Below are 16,131 nucleotides of genomic sequence, written 5' to 3' on the forward strand. Positions count from 1 at the left end.
AGGGAGAAAAATATCTTGATTACAATGAAATTGGGAAACCACCTTGGGTAGGAAGGCCGGATGTGGCCTCAGCTGAACTTTGTCCTTATAGAATACTGTATAAGGGGGCTCGGAGGTCAAGGCCCTAATCTCAGAGACCCTCCTGGCTGAGGTAATGGCCGCCAGGAAGGCTACCTTCCATGAAAAGATGAGCAGAGGGCATGAAGCCATGGATTCAAAGGGGGGCCCCATGAGTCTGGAGAGGACCAGGTTGAGATCCCAGGGAGGCACCGGGTCACGGACCTGTGGGTAAAGCCTCTCCACCCCCTTGAGGAATCTGACCGACGTGGGATGGGAGAACAGTGATCTCCCCTCTAGCGGCTGATGGAAAGCCAAAATGGCCACCAGGTGAACCTTCAACGAGGCCAGCGCCAGACCCTGGAACTTTAGCTGGAACAGGTACTCCAGGATCGCCTGTATAGGTGAGAGGCTGGGTGGAATACCCCGGGACGCCACCCAACAGGCGAACCGCCTCCACTTAGCCCGATACACGACCTGTGTAGAAGGTTTCCTGCTGCCAAGCAGGACTTGCTGGATTTGCACCGAGCAGGCTCTCTCTCCCTCCATCAGCCACAGAGCCTCCAGGCCATGAGGTGCAGGGTATCCAGGTCCAGGTGCAACAGGTGACCATGGTCCTGGGATAGAAGGTCATGTCGCCTCGGGAGCTCCAGGGGCGGGGCGATCGAAAAGTTCAGCAGCATGCTGAACCAGTGCTGTCTTGGCCAGTTGTGGCGGGGTAGAAATGACCTGTGAGGTGATCCGCCTCATCATTCCTCACTCCCGGGAGGTGAGAGGCAGTCTAGTGGGAATCGTGCCTTACGGCAAAGCCCCACAGATGGATAGCTTCCTCGCAGAGGGCTGAGGAGCACGCTCCTCCCTGCCTGTTTATGAAAAACATGGCTGCGGTGTTGTCCATCAGCAGCTGCACCACTCTGCCTGTCAGGAATTGGAGGAACACCTTCCACGCTAGGCGAATGGCCCTCAGCTCCTTCACGTTGATGTGCAGGAGCCTCTCCTCCCCTGACCAGAGCCCGAGTGCCTAGGTTGGCACTGATGTGGGCTCCCCATCCTACGTCCGATGCGTCAGAAATTAGGGTGAGCAACAGGACCAGTTCCCCGAAAGTAATGCCCTTCATCATTGCCCTGGGAGTCCGCCACCAGTTTAGGGAGGCTAAGAAATGCATGGATGTTGGCATTGAAGGCAGCTGACAGGTCAAGGAATATGAGGATTGTTATAATAATGGGGCCTACAAATTTACCCTAACAGTGAGCTCAACTGTGGGTAATAGTTCACAAATTGTCAGAATGACCTATTATATCAAACTGTTTAAGAAAAAGTGTGATGAGACAGAGACTGAATTAAATTTAAACAGAAAGGGTTTACTGATACCACTCAAAGAGTGTGTTAAGATTATGACTGGTAAATAAGGACAAGAAATCAATGGACCAAAATACATGCTTAGGAAATTCTGCCTTTTGGCGAGCAAATTAACAAGAGGATGGGTTAATTCCCCTCATCGCTTTTGAGGCCCTTAGGAAAGACTTTGGGGAAGAAAAACGGTTTACCATCACTGCAGCAAGGGTTGTTGCTGTGCTAGTAGACCCTGATAAGCAACCCAACAGGGATGTTTGACCATCATTGTTGCACCAGACAGGACCCCAGCCTGACACGTGTGAGATCCTTTTCTGTCTTCTTGCGCCGTGTTCCTTTTTGTCCCGCTATTTTCATCCCGTTCTCTCTCTGCTTATCACCTGGATTCTGAAATCAACTGTACTGCACGGCCCCAGCACCGCAAGATGAGAGCCATCCAGCTCTGCCCAGCCTAAAGACCAGTAAAGGAGAGTCTGACCGGGGAGGTGAACTAGGACCCCCCAGCAATAGCTGTTGTGGCCAACCTGCCCACCCAAAGTATGTCTATGGATTGACTAGCCTCCCTGTATCTTGAAGCTGTATTTCCATCATCTGTACTATCCTATTTTCTCTCTCTTCTGCATTGTTAAAAGCAGACAACTCTTGCTTGAAGCATCCGTTTTGCTAAATAAAGCATGAAAGTGTAGTTTTTAGTATAGGCACAGGAAATAATACAGCCTGGGTGGTTCACACAAACAAGTGTAGAGACGGCCACATTAGAAAAGGTTTATTTACATATCTCATTGCCCCACTACAAGTGATAATGATAAGTGATTAAACCTTGGTGAAGGCAGCTCCCTCTGCTCAGGCTCTCTTTTAATCAAGCTGTTTTCTCTAATTAATAGTAAATTTACTTTTTAGCAAAGCAAATACATTTAACCACCTCACTTCATAGGATAAAACAATAACATAACTGACACTGTTCAGACTGATTGTGGGACTTTCATTTTCTTGCGTATACATTTTGGTGTTTTGGGAGCTTTCTTGGCTGATTTTACAAGCTTGGCCCCATTAGGTGTCACAAAAGATTTCACTTCTGGCTTTTTGGGAGTCTTTTTCAGCACCTTTTCCTTTACTGCTTCATTTGAGGTCCTTGGCTTCTTCGATTCTTTCTGCTGAGCTCGGATTGGTGAATTTGTCTCATTTTCAGCCAATATAAGTTTTGGTTTTGGAGTCTCCTGAGCCAACGATGTCATTTTTCTCTTACCAAGGGGTGTTTTAGCTTTTCTGCTCATGTTCGCACCTTTTCCTGGAGTCTGATTTGGTTCGGTTTTCTGTATTTATGACACAGGGAAAAGTGTCATCTTACAACAAAGGAAACGTAATTGTTTTGCAAGATGAGATTGATAAAAACATAAGCACTAAAGAGAAATGCCATCCACTGAATTTATTATACTCTGCCCTAACTCAATTGGTCATATTTTAGGTAGGCTGTGCAAGGGTTAATATAACTCAACTCAACCATGAAAGGGTCCAAGAAAAAAAAATATTTTCAGTGATACTGTACAGAAAGGGAACAGACTTAAGGAGGGCACACATAGTAGTTTAAAAATTATGCTTAAAATAAAAAAATCCAAGACTATGCTGCATTTTAGAACAACTTTGTAATTTGCTTTGTTCATTTATTTTCTCTCAACTGGATATTTAATACAGATATTTCTAGCAAGTCTGCAAACAGAGCATGGTTAGAGATGTGAATACCAATACCATCCAAAATTAACTTGATAGTTTTGAAGAAATTCTAATGATATGAGCTCCATTTCCAATAATGACTGGATTGATATGAAGAGCCCATCAAGGCTTTCAATTTCTCACCTTTGGCTCTCCTAGTTTTTTGCAATCAGAAATGTAAATTATATGTATTAGCCCACAAAATATTTGACATTACCTCTCCCCTAAATGGTGATTTTCACACAGGAAGAAGGGGGCACATTTAAAAGAGATTTACTTGATTCATAACTTGACTCAAAGTTGTTTATCTCAAAAGTCAGAGTAACAGAATGAATCACTACCAGGTAGCTATGATTATCTATGACAACCAGTCCCTTAAAAACATAGAGATGTCAAAATTTGATGAAACCATATGTAAAACAGATGCATGGGCACAATATCCATTTACAGAGTGCATAGTTCTGTCTTTCCAAATAGCAGACATGTGAAAAGTGAGTTGACCAATGTAACTAAGATTTTAGACAGAATGGCAGATAAAACAAAGACTTCTGGAGTGAAATTTTATCTAAGAGAGAACCTGTTTGTGCTAGTCAGAAGTGAAATTGTTCAGAAAAATTAATAAATTGTTATTGTCCACCTTTTTTTTGTTTTAAAAGAAAAAAAGCTTCCTCTGTCCATAAGAGGCTTGTAAAAAATCCCAATAGAAAAGAATCCCTGGCTCTTGTGATACGCATAGGAATATCTGTTGCATTTCAAGTGTATTAAAACACAGTGCCCTGCAAACATTAAATACCAATGATTTAACTTGCTTGCTGTTTCCATTAGCTTATCTCAAACCTTTTCCTTTCTAAAGGTATACTTCATCCACATTCAAAATCTTCATTCAGTTAAAGCTCAACTTTAGATTTCACAAGATTGTTGTTAAATAGAATTACCTCCTGCCCCTCTATGCTGGCTGCTGTTTGAATAGGAACCAGTTGTGGAATTTCTCCATCATCCTCATTTGGTTCTTTGACTGCCAAGGTTTCTACTTTTCCCTTCTGTTCCCTCTCAAGGTCTCCGGTAGCAGCAGCATTATTATTCATTTCAACTGTCCCTTTGGCTTTAGTTGAAGTCTGTTGTGTAGCTGCCTTCGGTTTCCTTTTCTTTCCTTTTTTTTTCTTACAGGAAGAATTAAAACATCTTCAGTTATACACAAACCCCTCCCCCCTCAGTCCCACACTCACTATTACAAATATACTGATCCATTTTACTACAAGGGCGAGAATGAGCAGTCCGCTATTGCAGAACTTCTGAAATGGAAGATCTTGAAAGAGTGTTTACTTCTAAACCAACACAAATGACAATTCTTCAGTATCAGCAATTTTATAAGCAATGTTAACATGCACCTTGCAATTCAGCAGTTTAGCTCTGTCAAAAGGCAAGGAGGAAAAATGCTGTTTTACTTTTAGATAGTTTGCCAAAAGGCATAGTAATCATGTATGAATTACATATATTATTAATATATCTTGTATTAATATATATAAATTACATGATTTAGTGAATTATTATAAATTTAAAATTTAAAAAATATAGATCTTCCCTGTAAAGAAACTATATTATACCATATCTTCCCTGTATAGAAGCTATACTCTGACATCAAAATTGGCAAGTTCTCAAAGTGTAGAGGGACAAATTAACAGCTCTAAGCAAAAATCAACTATTTTAAGTACCGGGAAGTCAGTTGCAGAATTCAATGCAAAGGAATAGCTGACATTCTTCAAGTGGATTAAATTGATGAAACAGCATCCAAATAAAAAATTTTTTTTTAAATATCCCAAATGTTTTAGAGTCTATTACCCAAGCAATTTTTAAGTTGTACCTCAGCTGATAAGTAATTGACGCATCCTCCTGAGCTGCGTATGAATTTAATACAAGTATTTATTTTAATCTTTTGTATTTTCCTTATAAAAATAACTGAAGCCGCATATGCTGGCTGGTTCATGAAGATGACCAGATCTCAAGGCAAAAATAAGGACATAGAGAGGTGGAGGAATCTGCTCTCAACCTCCACCAGTTTAAGGAAGGAGACTGGCAACACTAATGGATTGTTTTCAGTTTTCCATTACTTCAAGTAGAACCAGTTGTTTCCTATTACCATGTACCGTTGTAACAGCATGCAGTGCTGGGTGAGAACAATTTACGCATCACTTATATATACTGCTGTCTGTGTACTGCACCCAAGTGTCTGGCAAAATATCCCCAAATCCAATGTATTAAAACTTTATTCCATAAAGGTAACCAAATAACCAGTGGTTATAGCACCACCTTGTGGAAAGCTATGCTGTAAATAAGTTAGTAGGAAGTTTTTACCTGTTCTCCCTTTTGATGAAGAGATGGCTGCTTGTCAAGTTCATCTAAATTGCAGATATATGAATTGAAGATTGGAAGAGCAACTGAGTTGAGTGTTTTGAGGTGAAGAACTTTAATATTTTTCCAATTCTGCAATGATTAAGAAGAGTAAATATAAACAAAGAAATGCTAAAATCAATTCCATTTCACATTGCAATTTAATCATGTGATAGTACCTTTGGCAACTTATTGGAAATCACCTCAACAGCAACAGTGATATTTTCTAGTAACTCATCAGCCTTCATCCCAGTGTGACCTATGCGTGCTGTACTGAAAGAAAAGAAAGGTGTGCTGTTTATATACTGGTAAACAGCAATCCTATAGAAAAATATCTTCTGACTAAACCGTTTGCTTTTAGGCATATCCAGAAATTAACTGAGTATTGTCTATTCACAATTATCTTAATTTTTAAAAAGAATGCTGGACTTTATATAAAAATAAGATCTATTTTAACTACTATTTTATACTAGCCTTTTCACTAATCGGATACTTGGTGGCTTTTTTTTTTCCCCCCCCTTTTTTCATTTTTTGCAAGATTCTATTGACTTTTTAAAGAATATCTATATATGTACGAGGAACTAATCATGACTGAAGAAGTTATAAACAAGGAATTGTCTCTCAAAGGCATAACGGTAACGTTTTCAAAGCTACATAAGTGACTTAAGTACCTAAGTCCTCTTGACTTTCAATGAGATTTAGGCTCATGAGTCAATTAGGAGCTTTTGAAAATTTTATCCATAAGTCTCCAAGCTGTCTATGTACTTCATCAGAATAGCTAATAAGTATTATACTCATCACAAAATAAAAATTTAAAGTACAGAAAGGAGGATTGTGTGCTAAAATATGGGAGATGACAATTACTGACTTACAGAAACAAAACTCCCATATAATAGAGTGTCCAGGTAAACTGCTTTTTTATTAATGTAGTAAATAACCCTATGCAATCAATGAAGGCACATAAAAATCCGGCAGAGTGGGAGATTAACACTAATGTTTAATGCATTGTGATGATTAGGGCTTTGATCATGTCATCTCCATTTTTTTTGAAAAGTTACAGTGAAAAGAGATCAAAAAGAAAACTCCTTGCCAAGATTTCTATCTTAAAAAAATATCACTGCTCTCTCTGTACAAACCAAAGTCCACTCCAAGTACTGTGCATTTTGGTGAACCTTTACCTCACCTTATTCACAGAAGGAAAGTAAGTAAATTAATTAATTTAGCATTGTATCCTGACCCTACTGTCGGGAGCACAATAGAATCCTTCAAGTGAAGCACAAGCCAAAAATCAATACGTACTAACAGCATCCCTTGTTGGTAACTGGAAGTATAGTTCCCTGGATATGTTTGCTTAGTTCCTTAGCTAGATTCTTGGCTTTCAGGTTTACAGATAAAGGTGCCCTAAAAACAAAAAAGGAAAAGAAAAAGAAAAAATATTAAAAACAGTCCAGCTTCCAAAAAAAATTTGGTATAAAACATGCTTTAGCTAGAGACTTACTTTTTGCTTTGATAAAAGTGTTTCCCGATATGTGAGGGCAAAAGCCTTCTAATTCTGTCATCGGCCAGGAAGAGATCAAATCTGTTCAGGAGACGACGCTTTGCTTCAAATGGTTTGTATTCATTTTTGAGAGTTTTGTATGAGATGATCTGTAATGTGAAAGTAATGCTAGGATTAAACTCCCTTGCAAGAGTGAATGGAATACTTCTGTGATTATATACAACCGAGTGGCATGAATGCCATATCCATTAAGACTTCCACATTAAAATGCGTTGTTGTCTTTTCTACTTTACTGGAAACACTGACACATTATTTATACAAAAAAAGACCACATGAAGAATACACGCCTTTTTTAAAAAGTCAAAACAATACAGATATTAGAGAGTAATAAACAATATATTACCACCAAATGGTAGCTGGAGTACATGTGGTCACACATAATTAAACTAAAACCATTCACTTCAAAAATGATTTTTATCTGCTTTTTATTCCTATTAGCACATAGGAGCCAACACAGCTGAGACTGGGTTAACTGTGAATTGTTTCAGCTTGTGTAAAAAAAAAAACTTTGCTTAACAATTCACATGTCAAATACTATAAAATTTTGTCCAATAAATGAACCTGACTATTGGAGTATTCAATTTTCCATTTATTAAAGATTGTTTTATTTAAGTCATCTGGGAGTTAATGGTGAAACAAGACTGTCCGACACTGATAAAAAGTTTCTAAAAAGGCTTTAAAAACTATTTTCAAATTTTTGCAAACTAATGGCATGTTAAAAATGAAGCAAAAGAAACTACTGATTAATAAGCCTTGCTCGGATATATTTTGCTTGCGTAATACTGAAACCAATTACATTTTTGCTCCTCTGGGTAAATTTTGAAGTTTTGAAATACTGATGTGCTGGAGAAACTTAACTGGAGGTCCTAAATTTTGAACCATCTAAAGTAAGTTAATATTTTGCATTAGAAATCACACATCCATTTTTCCTCTTTGTAAGTTTAAGAAGAAAGACAAGACACTATCGTCCCGTATCATATCCCAATGTCTTCCTTACCTGGCTGATACTTGTGATCCCATTCTGGATCAACAGTTTCTTGTACAAGTTTTCAGTCTGTTCTGCAGATAATTCAGGCTCATCTTTTGTGAAGAGGCAAACCTCAGATGTTTCTGGTCGAATACCATGAGGAAGTGGTCTATAACAAGAGGATGAGAAAGGTAGAAGCATTCAGAGAAGAAATACAAATCTCCCTTTCCAAATCTAGATCTATAGAGAAGTTCAAAATCACTAGTGATGACTGCTACAGAAAGATGTTAGGCCCCAATCCTTCAGTGACTTAGACCTGGTCTATGCTGTGATTTTACATCAGTATAGCTACATCTCTCAGCAGTGTGAAAAATCCATATCCCTGAGAAATGTAGCTTACCAACCTAACCCTTGGTATAGACAGCATTAGGTTGACGTAGGAATTCTTCCTTTGACCTAGCTACCACCTCAGGGAGGTATATTTCCTATGCTGATGGGAGAATTCCTGTCATTGGCGTAGACAGTATCTACACAGAAGCACTGCAGCAGTAGTATTTTAACTGTAGACATGCTTAAGTACCGAGTAATCCCACAGACTTTACTAAAACTACTTAATGTGTGTAAAATTAAGCCTATGTTGAAGTCTTTGCTGGATTGGGGCATTAAGTAGACAGATTTGTAACTTCTCAAGCAGCAGCTCAAAGTGAAATTTGGGTCTCACCTTAACCAATCAATGGCACACGAAAAAGAAGTAGGAATCTTTTAATAATTTGTAATAAAACTAAAAAAATATTTCATATGTCCTAAACTGAGAAGAATGCTAAAAAAACAGATACCAGCTACTTAGAAACTAAGAGGATTGGTCCATTAGATATACACAGAGATTATAGGCCAAAATCTTGATTTATGTAACTAATCTAAATGACTGTCAGTGAGTAAGGTATGAAGGATCTGATCCTGAATAGCCAATTCCTACATCATGGAAACTCTCAAGCATGCTCGGTCAGTGCTCCAAACTTTTGATGCTATTGACAATTCTTGAAACCAAGAAAACTTTTTTTTTTTTTTAAACCAAGGTGGTTTATGGGGATACTAACAATGAATGTAAATTCAGTCCAATGCATGATGCCACAGCAGATGAAAAATATTAGTAGGAAAGACAGTAATATAGAAGTTCTTACATCTTGATTACTTGTTCACGTGCTGGGATTTTCCATACCGTCACCATTAAGTATACATTCTTGTTCTCATTCAAAAGCAGTTCATCTGTTTTATCACTGGTCTTTGTGTATGCGAGCAGGGCCTGCACTGCCTTTTTAACCTGGAAAGGAAAAGCAGGAAGATAAGCTGAGGCTAGGCTGAGTTCTCCTGTTAGTGTCAACCTAAGTGAGTGATCAGCAGACACACACTGGATGGGGAGTACTGCCCGGCAGACTAGTGTCCTCTCTCCCATCGCCGGGAATTACAGCGTTACAGTTACAATGGGCTCGGCTTGCCAGCACTGGTGTTCGCCCGAGCTATGGCATAGGTCACTGCGGAACTGCTTCTGCCCCAGGGACGCAGTTGCAAGAGCTGTCGCCTCCCGCACCCAATGCGCCAACCCCTAATGCATGAGGAGTCGAAGCCAGGCAATCGCGGAGCCCCAGCCTCCCCTCGCCAACCCAACAGGGCCCAAGCGGAGAACCCACTGAGGGCTCAGGCCTGCGGCGGAGGGGCTGCCCCGCCAGGCGGCGTGCAGGGCTCTAGATCCCCCTCGGCAGTGACTCGGGCCCCCGCCACACGCACGGCCCGCTCCCCCCGCCACAGCGAACCGAACCAGGCCCCGCAGAGCCGAGCCGAGCCGAGCAGTCCCCGGTACCTGGGCGCGATCCAGCTCCTGCGCTCGCGCCGCCATGCTCCCGAGTCCCCTGGCCGCCGCAGCCCACGTGTGCGGGCCGGACGGCCTGCTCAGCACACGCAACACGTAACGCGTGCACTGTGCAGCGCGCGCACTCGTCGCAGACCGCCTCTCGGCGCGGCTCAACGTGATGACGTAAATAGCGGCCGTCTCGGCGACTTGCTGCCGGTTGGGGGCGGTTGACTATGTGCCTAGCACGTCACGGTCCCGTGCTTTCGCTTCGCGCCCCCAGAGGAGGAGAAGGCGCTCGGGGGGAGCTGTGGGCGCGGGGGGTCCGCATGGGGAGGGAGCAGGGGGCACGGGGAGAGCGGGGGGTTCGCAGGGGGAGGGAGCAGGGGGCACGGGGGGTCCGCAGGGGGAGGGAAGCTGTGGGGAGGGGGGTCCAGCGGCAGTATCTGTCAATAACCCTGCCATCCGAGCACAGAAAGTCTTGTATAGTGCAGGGCACAGGTTTTTTTAACCTGCAGCTCTGACCAGCTGTGCATGACAAAGTGGTAGAAATACTGGAGCCCTGTCTATATTAATGGCTCAGCGCCCCTGCAGCTGGGCAGTGTTGTTGGTAGTTGCTATATGTGCTCTTTTTTCTAGCATCTGTAGAGAAGGCCAGAGGGGCCAGAGAGTCAACTTGCCTAAAACCAATAGTCAGGAATAAAATCTAGCAGGCCTGACACCTAGTTTCCTGCTCTAAGCACTAGATTTAAACTTCCACGTGTGTGTATTGGGGCATTCCTTCTGAATTATTTCACCTATTATTGTATACTTATCCCCATCTGCAAAAGGATATGAGGACTGGTCTAATTAATCTAGAGGCAGATTGGTTGAAATACCTGTAAATATACTATCAGAAAATGGGTGACACCTGAAGAAATTCAGGGGACTGAGTCCATGAGAAAGAGAGTACCTGGCCTAAGTATAATAGATTGACAGGGGCAGGATGGTCTCAGAGCAATGAATTTTACTTTTGGAAACCAGAATGAGACATGATGGAGAAAAACAAATGTAACAAATCTGTATGTTTGGGGATAGATGTTCACTCAACCAGAGATAACACTGGTAAAGGTTGGCATGTCCAAAACCTGCAATCCAGTATCAATTGGAGGGATTGAGGGGATGTCATATGAGAGGTTTTTGAACAACATGGTCTGTAAGGACAGGCAAGGCTTATAATACAGTTCTGCTCTAACCCTCTCCTTCAGTTGCTCTGCTAGTAGCATGTATAGAAACAAAGGGAGCGGGGAGGCCCTGCTTGAGTACATGAAGTTGGAAGCCATGCTCATTTCCCTCCTTTATTGAGTATTGTCTCTGCCTTTCAGCCCTGCCCTCACTCCCTTCTGTCAGCTCTCCTTCCCCACAGTTTGATGCACTTGATATGCTAGAACCAATATGGAGACAAAATACTCTGGTCTCTCACATGCTCCATGCAGTCATTTCAGACAGCAGAATATTTTAATTTCTTTCATTCTGCTGGCTCTAGCATCTCCAGGATAACAAAGTGGAGTAGTTAAGGGTGATTCAAACTTTCCTCAGCCCTATTTAAGAGTTTGGAATAGATTAGCAAGGCAGCAGCTTCAAAGTTGCTGAGATCTACATATGTTACTACATGCATCACCCCTGCACATCTGAGGTAGGAGAGCTTTTAGACCATGTGGCCTAACCACCATACTCAGAACATATTTCTTCTACCCCTTGGAGCATCTCTGGCAGAGCAGGTGTAGGACGAGAAAGCTTATACTGAAATCAGAGAAAGCTTGTTAAAGCCTGCAGAGAGAGGGCAATGTCACAGCACTGACCTGGTGGTCGCAAAAGCCCTTTGCTGCAGTGCATCAGGATGTGGAAGTTGGCATTTAGTGCTAGTGAATTGATACCCACAAAATCTAAAGTCCTATCCACAGACCAGTAGAGGAGGGAGTTCTGCAAAATAAAAAGGGTAGCGAAATAAGTGACAGCAAAGAATGTGTGTATTTTAGGGGTCTTTGAAGAGAAGGAAGATAGAGACCTTAAGACTTCTGTATCAGATATTGGACATACACAGAGTGGGAAAGAAGGGGGACAGAGGAAGGATAATCCTGGAAGTTAGATCATTGAGGTCTGGTCTAACTTACAAATTAGATCATCCAAGCTATGTTGCTCAGGGCTGTGAAAAATTTCAGAATTTTTCCTTGACCTAGCTATGGCTTCTTAGGGAGGTGGATTAACTACATTAACAGAAAAAACCCCTTCCATTGATGTAGAAGGCATCTATGCTAGAGTAGCACAGCTGAAGTAGCTGTTGTGTAGACGTGGCCTGAGTCAGTCTTCTCCACAGAAGGACTGTCTATGATTGTGGTTGACAGATGAGAACTGCTCTTCTGAGTCAATGTGTGGGTAGTACATACCAAAACTAAAAGCTTAATTTTTCTGCAGTTCTAAGTCATCTCCTGGAAAAAAGTAAAATATAAATTAGGTGACAGAGAAAGAATTGGTCCTGACTTGGAACAGTTTGTAATGAGTTTAGTTTATAGAGCTGGAAAGAGCTAATTTTAATCTAGTTGATTTGATGCCATATTTGTTTCAAGACTAGAAATAGAATAAGGAGGAGCTTCAGAAGTCATTAGTTACTATTAAGTGCATTTTTATTATTATTACTGAAGTATGAAACGTAATTATTAGAAATGGAACTCTAACCTCCTATCCCTCTGTGTGGTTTGAATGAAACAAATTAGAAAAAAAGGCTAGTATTTGGTGCCACATGGGTGTAGTGTAAACTATTGACTAGACAGATAACCTTTGCAAGGCTGCTATAAAACTGGGCAGTTAAATAGGAGGCTATTTGACACTGGCTCATAGGAGTATTTTGATTTTTTTTGTTGGAACGTAGTGTGTGCACAATTTTATTAAAAATGGTACTAGCCTTCTCATGTTGTATGCATTAGCACAGCATCAGAGAAGCCTAGTACATATACGTGTGTGTATTTTCATTCTTTGCTTATTTTACTGCAGACATTTGTTTTAATAAAACAGAAGAATGTCAGAAGACTATGTGGGAAGTCTTTATGAAAATGAGCTGGTTGAAGTTTTTGCCAGCCAGAAGCTACATTTGAATAATTGAAGTCCTGTCTGAAGGATGTTTGGACCATCCATCCGTATACTATTACTATATAATCTCATCACTAAAATCAACCTAGGAAAACACCATTAGTTTCCCAACTTGTGAATTATTTCTCATTTTCATTGATAGTCATAATTTTTGTGCAAGCTTAGAACTTGACAGAGCAGTCACACTTCATTAAAAATGATTTAGCTAACTTATTGATACATAGCCAATTTCTCTCAAGAGTTGAATGATTAATGGGAATATCATTTGATCAAGACACCCAGGTTAATCTTTGGGCAGGGGTAAATTAACAAATATGTTAGAACATTAATTATCTACAGTGGAGTTAAATGTCAACATGATTACTTTTGATTTAGAAAGTTGTAATTGAATAATCACTTCCACTAAGAAAACTGAATGTCATTTTCATTCATTCTGAACACTCTGTAAAGTCAAAATTACTCTGCTCTAATCTTTGTTTTTAATGTATCCTTTATCATCAATATTTTTCATACACACAAGTGAAAATTTTCAATGTATTTACTGACCTACAATCCACATCCATAATGTGCTGATGCCTGGAATGACAAAACTGCAGAATGTTTCATTTTATTTATTATCTAAAAGGGTGCTTTTAGACCTCCCTTATTTACTTACTATTCTTTAATGAAATTAATATACAAGGAATATTAAAGGTTTCTGCTATATCTAGGAGGTCTTTGATTTTACAAACAGCTAAAGTTAAAAATATAAAATCAGATTTTTCTTCACTGTACTTCCAAATTTTTTTGAAAAGTGTTTTTATTCCCCCAGACTGTCACTTTTTCTTTGGGGGCAAATTTCTGAAATCCATGTGCCATCAGGACCATGGCTACTACTTGCCCAAAATCATAGAAGGAAAAAATATGCAGAAATTTGCAAGAAATAAACATTTTGAGGAGATATACACAAGGAAATTATCATTGGAAAATCTTGCTGTTAGATGCTAAGAGTTCATTCACTAGGTATAGATTTTCTGTGTAATCTTAGAGTACATTCCTCCCCTCCAAGAACAGGCATCTAATATATGCAAATAAGTATAATCAAGTTAGAGGTCAAGAATATGGATGTTTACACAGTGTAAAAATCGAAAACAAATGCTTCAAACCTAAGGGAAGATGTCAAACTTTATTATAAGGCAAGTTATAAATGGCTACAGAAACTATTTATAAGTAGTGTGCATATCGTCACTAGTGCAATCTGGGGTTAACCTTCCTGCCATCAACTCTCGTCCACAGGAAACCAAAAGCAGATTTTTTTTGTAATTGGTATTTGGCGCCTCAAGCCAGCACTTTTATAAGTGAGGGGAAAAAACCCAATTGCTCATTCTATTTCTATTGCTACCAAAGCCATTATTAAAATGACCTGCACTAGAAAAAATATATCCAGTTAATGCCTTTCTTCTTGAGGTATAAAGACCTGAAAAGGTTTTCAAAACAATAGTGCTTTAGTTTATCTTGGAAATTTTAGGACTAAAGCCAGTTCTTTTTTTTGCTAGTAGTTGTGGTGGTGAACCTGGAGAAGTGGATTTTGGAGTTGAGCCCTTAATTGAAGGGACACGAGTGGTTAATTTTTAACCAAGACAGCTGTTTTTCCAATTTAGGTGTATTTGTTTTTTTTAAAGTGATCTCTGTTCACATTAGTTCACCTATCATTTTATGTCACTGACATGCAAATCTGCTATTATACCACTGACTTATTTCCTTCTATCCAATCCAGCATTGACCTCTGATGCTTCTTGGTTATGTCTACGCTACAGACCTTACAGTGGCACAGCTGTACTGCAGCTGAACCACTGTAAGGTCTCCTGTGTAGCCACTCTATGCCAACTGGAGAGAGCTCTCCCACCAGCATAATTAAACCACCTGCGACAAGCTGCCGTAGCTATGTCGGCGGGAGAGTGTATCCTGTCCACATAGCGTTGTCCACACCAGCACTTTTGTTGGTGAAACCTCTGCCCCTTCTGTTGTTAACACCATCATCCAAGTCCTACAATTCTTTAAGCTTTCAGTTCCTTACACATTTTCCTCTCCCCTATAGTCACTTGTTGCTTCCCATCTTGAAATCAATGTATAAGCTTGTTAGGCAGCAACTGACTCTTACATACATTGCCTAGCAAACTAGAGGCCCAAACTTGATTACCACACTGTGAATAATAGTCATTTGCCTTAAGTAATTCGATTTCACTTCCTTGTTATTCATTCCCCAGGAGAAGGTACAATGCCTTCTTCTGTAATTGTACAGTATCCAATGCAGTAGGTCCCCATCATAGTTGGGGCTTCAGCGCACTACCATAACTACCAATAATAAATCTATTAGTTCTGCAGTGGTCCCTAGTTTCTTTAGACAAGCAGTATAAGCAGATCTGAATTTGTAATGTTAAAAGAGGAAGTACTTTAGAAAAATTCTTTCACACCTTTGTACACCATGCAGAAGCCAGATTTTTTGCCACCTTTGAAGATTAGGATCCTTCTACAGCAGTCATCATGTGTAAGTTATTTAATGCAACTCAGTGAACCAACCAGACCATTTGAAAGAGCAAATATGTAGAAGAGGCATAGTGGTGGATGTGGAAAGTTTTCTGTCCTCTCCCCTAGAGATGTTATCCAGGGAACAAAATTACAAGAACGCTGTAGACAGGCAGTGAGCATATAGTGTGTTGAGGTGAGCAGAGGTAACTTTCAACTGCTTAATTCTCCATGTTTTTCTTTAGATTGCCCTACAAGGACAGATTTAAAAAATCTGACAATCTGAGGGGTGTTTAATCAAATCCTAATACTTCTTGGAAGAGATTTTTGCATGCAGTATATTGAACCCTCCTCACCAAAGAATTGGAGGGGCAAGTGGGTGCTTTCTTCCACTCTGCCAAGCAGACTTTTTTGGCAACAGAAATCCAGCTAGTGGTGGGGCAGGAATCAAGGGTTAGTGTGAAATTTTTTAACTAGCGAAGACAAAGGCCATGTTGAACCAAGGCATTATACCCAAAACCAAAAGGTTCTCCAACATATGTATCAGCATAGGCAGAAATTATCTTTGTTGGATGTTAAGACTAGAACACAAAATCTAGGATTACACAGAAAACCAGAGA

The 16,131-nt window shown here is 40.4% G+C and overlaps 1 protein-coding gene across 1 annotated transcript; it reads right to left on the reverse strand.

The window, feature by feature from the left end:
• Positions 1–2,162: 2,162 nt before the first annotated feature.
• Positions 2,163–10,037, reverse strand: RSL1D1 (ribosomal L1 domain containing 1). Its single transcript, XM_067551077.1, has 9 exons — positions 9,893–10,037; positions 9,216–9,355; positions 8,065–8,203; positions 7,008–7,156; positions 6,809–6,910; positions 5,689–5,782; positions 5,474–5,602; positions 4,057–4,281; positions 2,163–2,724 (listed from the first exon to the last, which is right to left on the reverse strand). The coding sequence occupies exons 1-9, from the start codon at positions 9,926–9,928 to the stop codon at positions 2,374–2,376; spliced, it is 1,365 nt and encodes a 454-aa protein (XP_067407178.1). The 5' UTR covers positions 9,929–10,037; the 3' UTR covers positions 2,163–2,373.
• Between the last annotated feature and the right edge of the window lie 6,094 nt (positions 10,038–16,131).

This window comes from Emydura macquarii, unplaced genomic scaffold (assembly GCF_026122565.2).
Source record: "Emydura macquarii macquarii isolate MOO-44397 ecotype Brisbane River unplaced genomic scaffold, CSIRO-AGI_Emac_v2 contig_1348, whole genome shotgun sequence".
In the NCBI taxonomy this organism is placed as follows: Eukaryota; Metazoa; Chordata; order Testudines; family Chelidae; genus Emydura; species Emydura macquarii.

Bases quoted from the DNA above. Each gene is read 5' to 3' on its own strand.
- RSL1D1 (XM_067551077.1), bottom strand. From the start codon at position 9,928: ATGGCGGCGCGAGCGCAGGAGCTGGATCGCGCCCAG. The intron at 6,911-7,007 runs GTAAGTCTCTAG...TTTTGTTTTTAG, and splicing joins CACTTTTATCAAAGCAAAAA to GGCACCTTTATCTGTAAACC. The intron at 5,603-5,688 runs GTACTATCACAT...TAATCATTGCAG, and splicing joins TTTCCAATAAGTTGCCAAAG to AATTGGAAAAATATTAAAGT.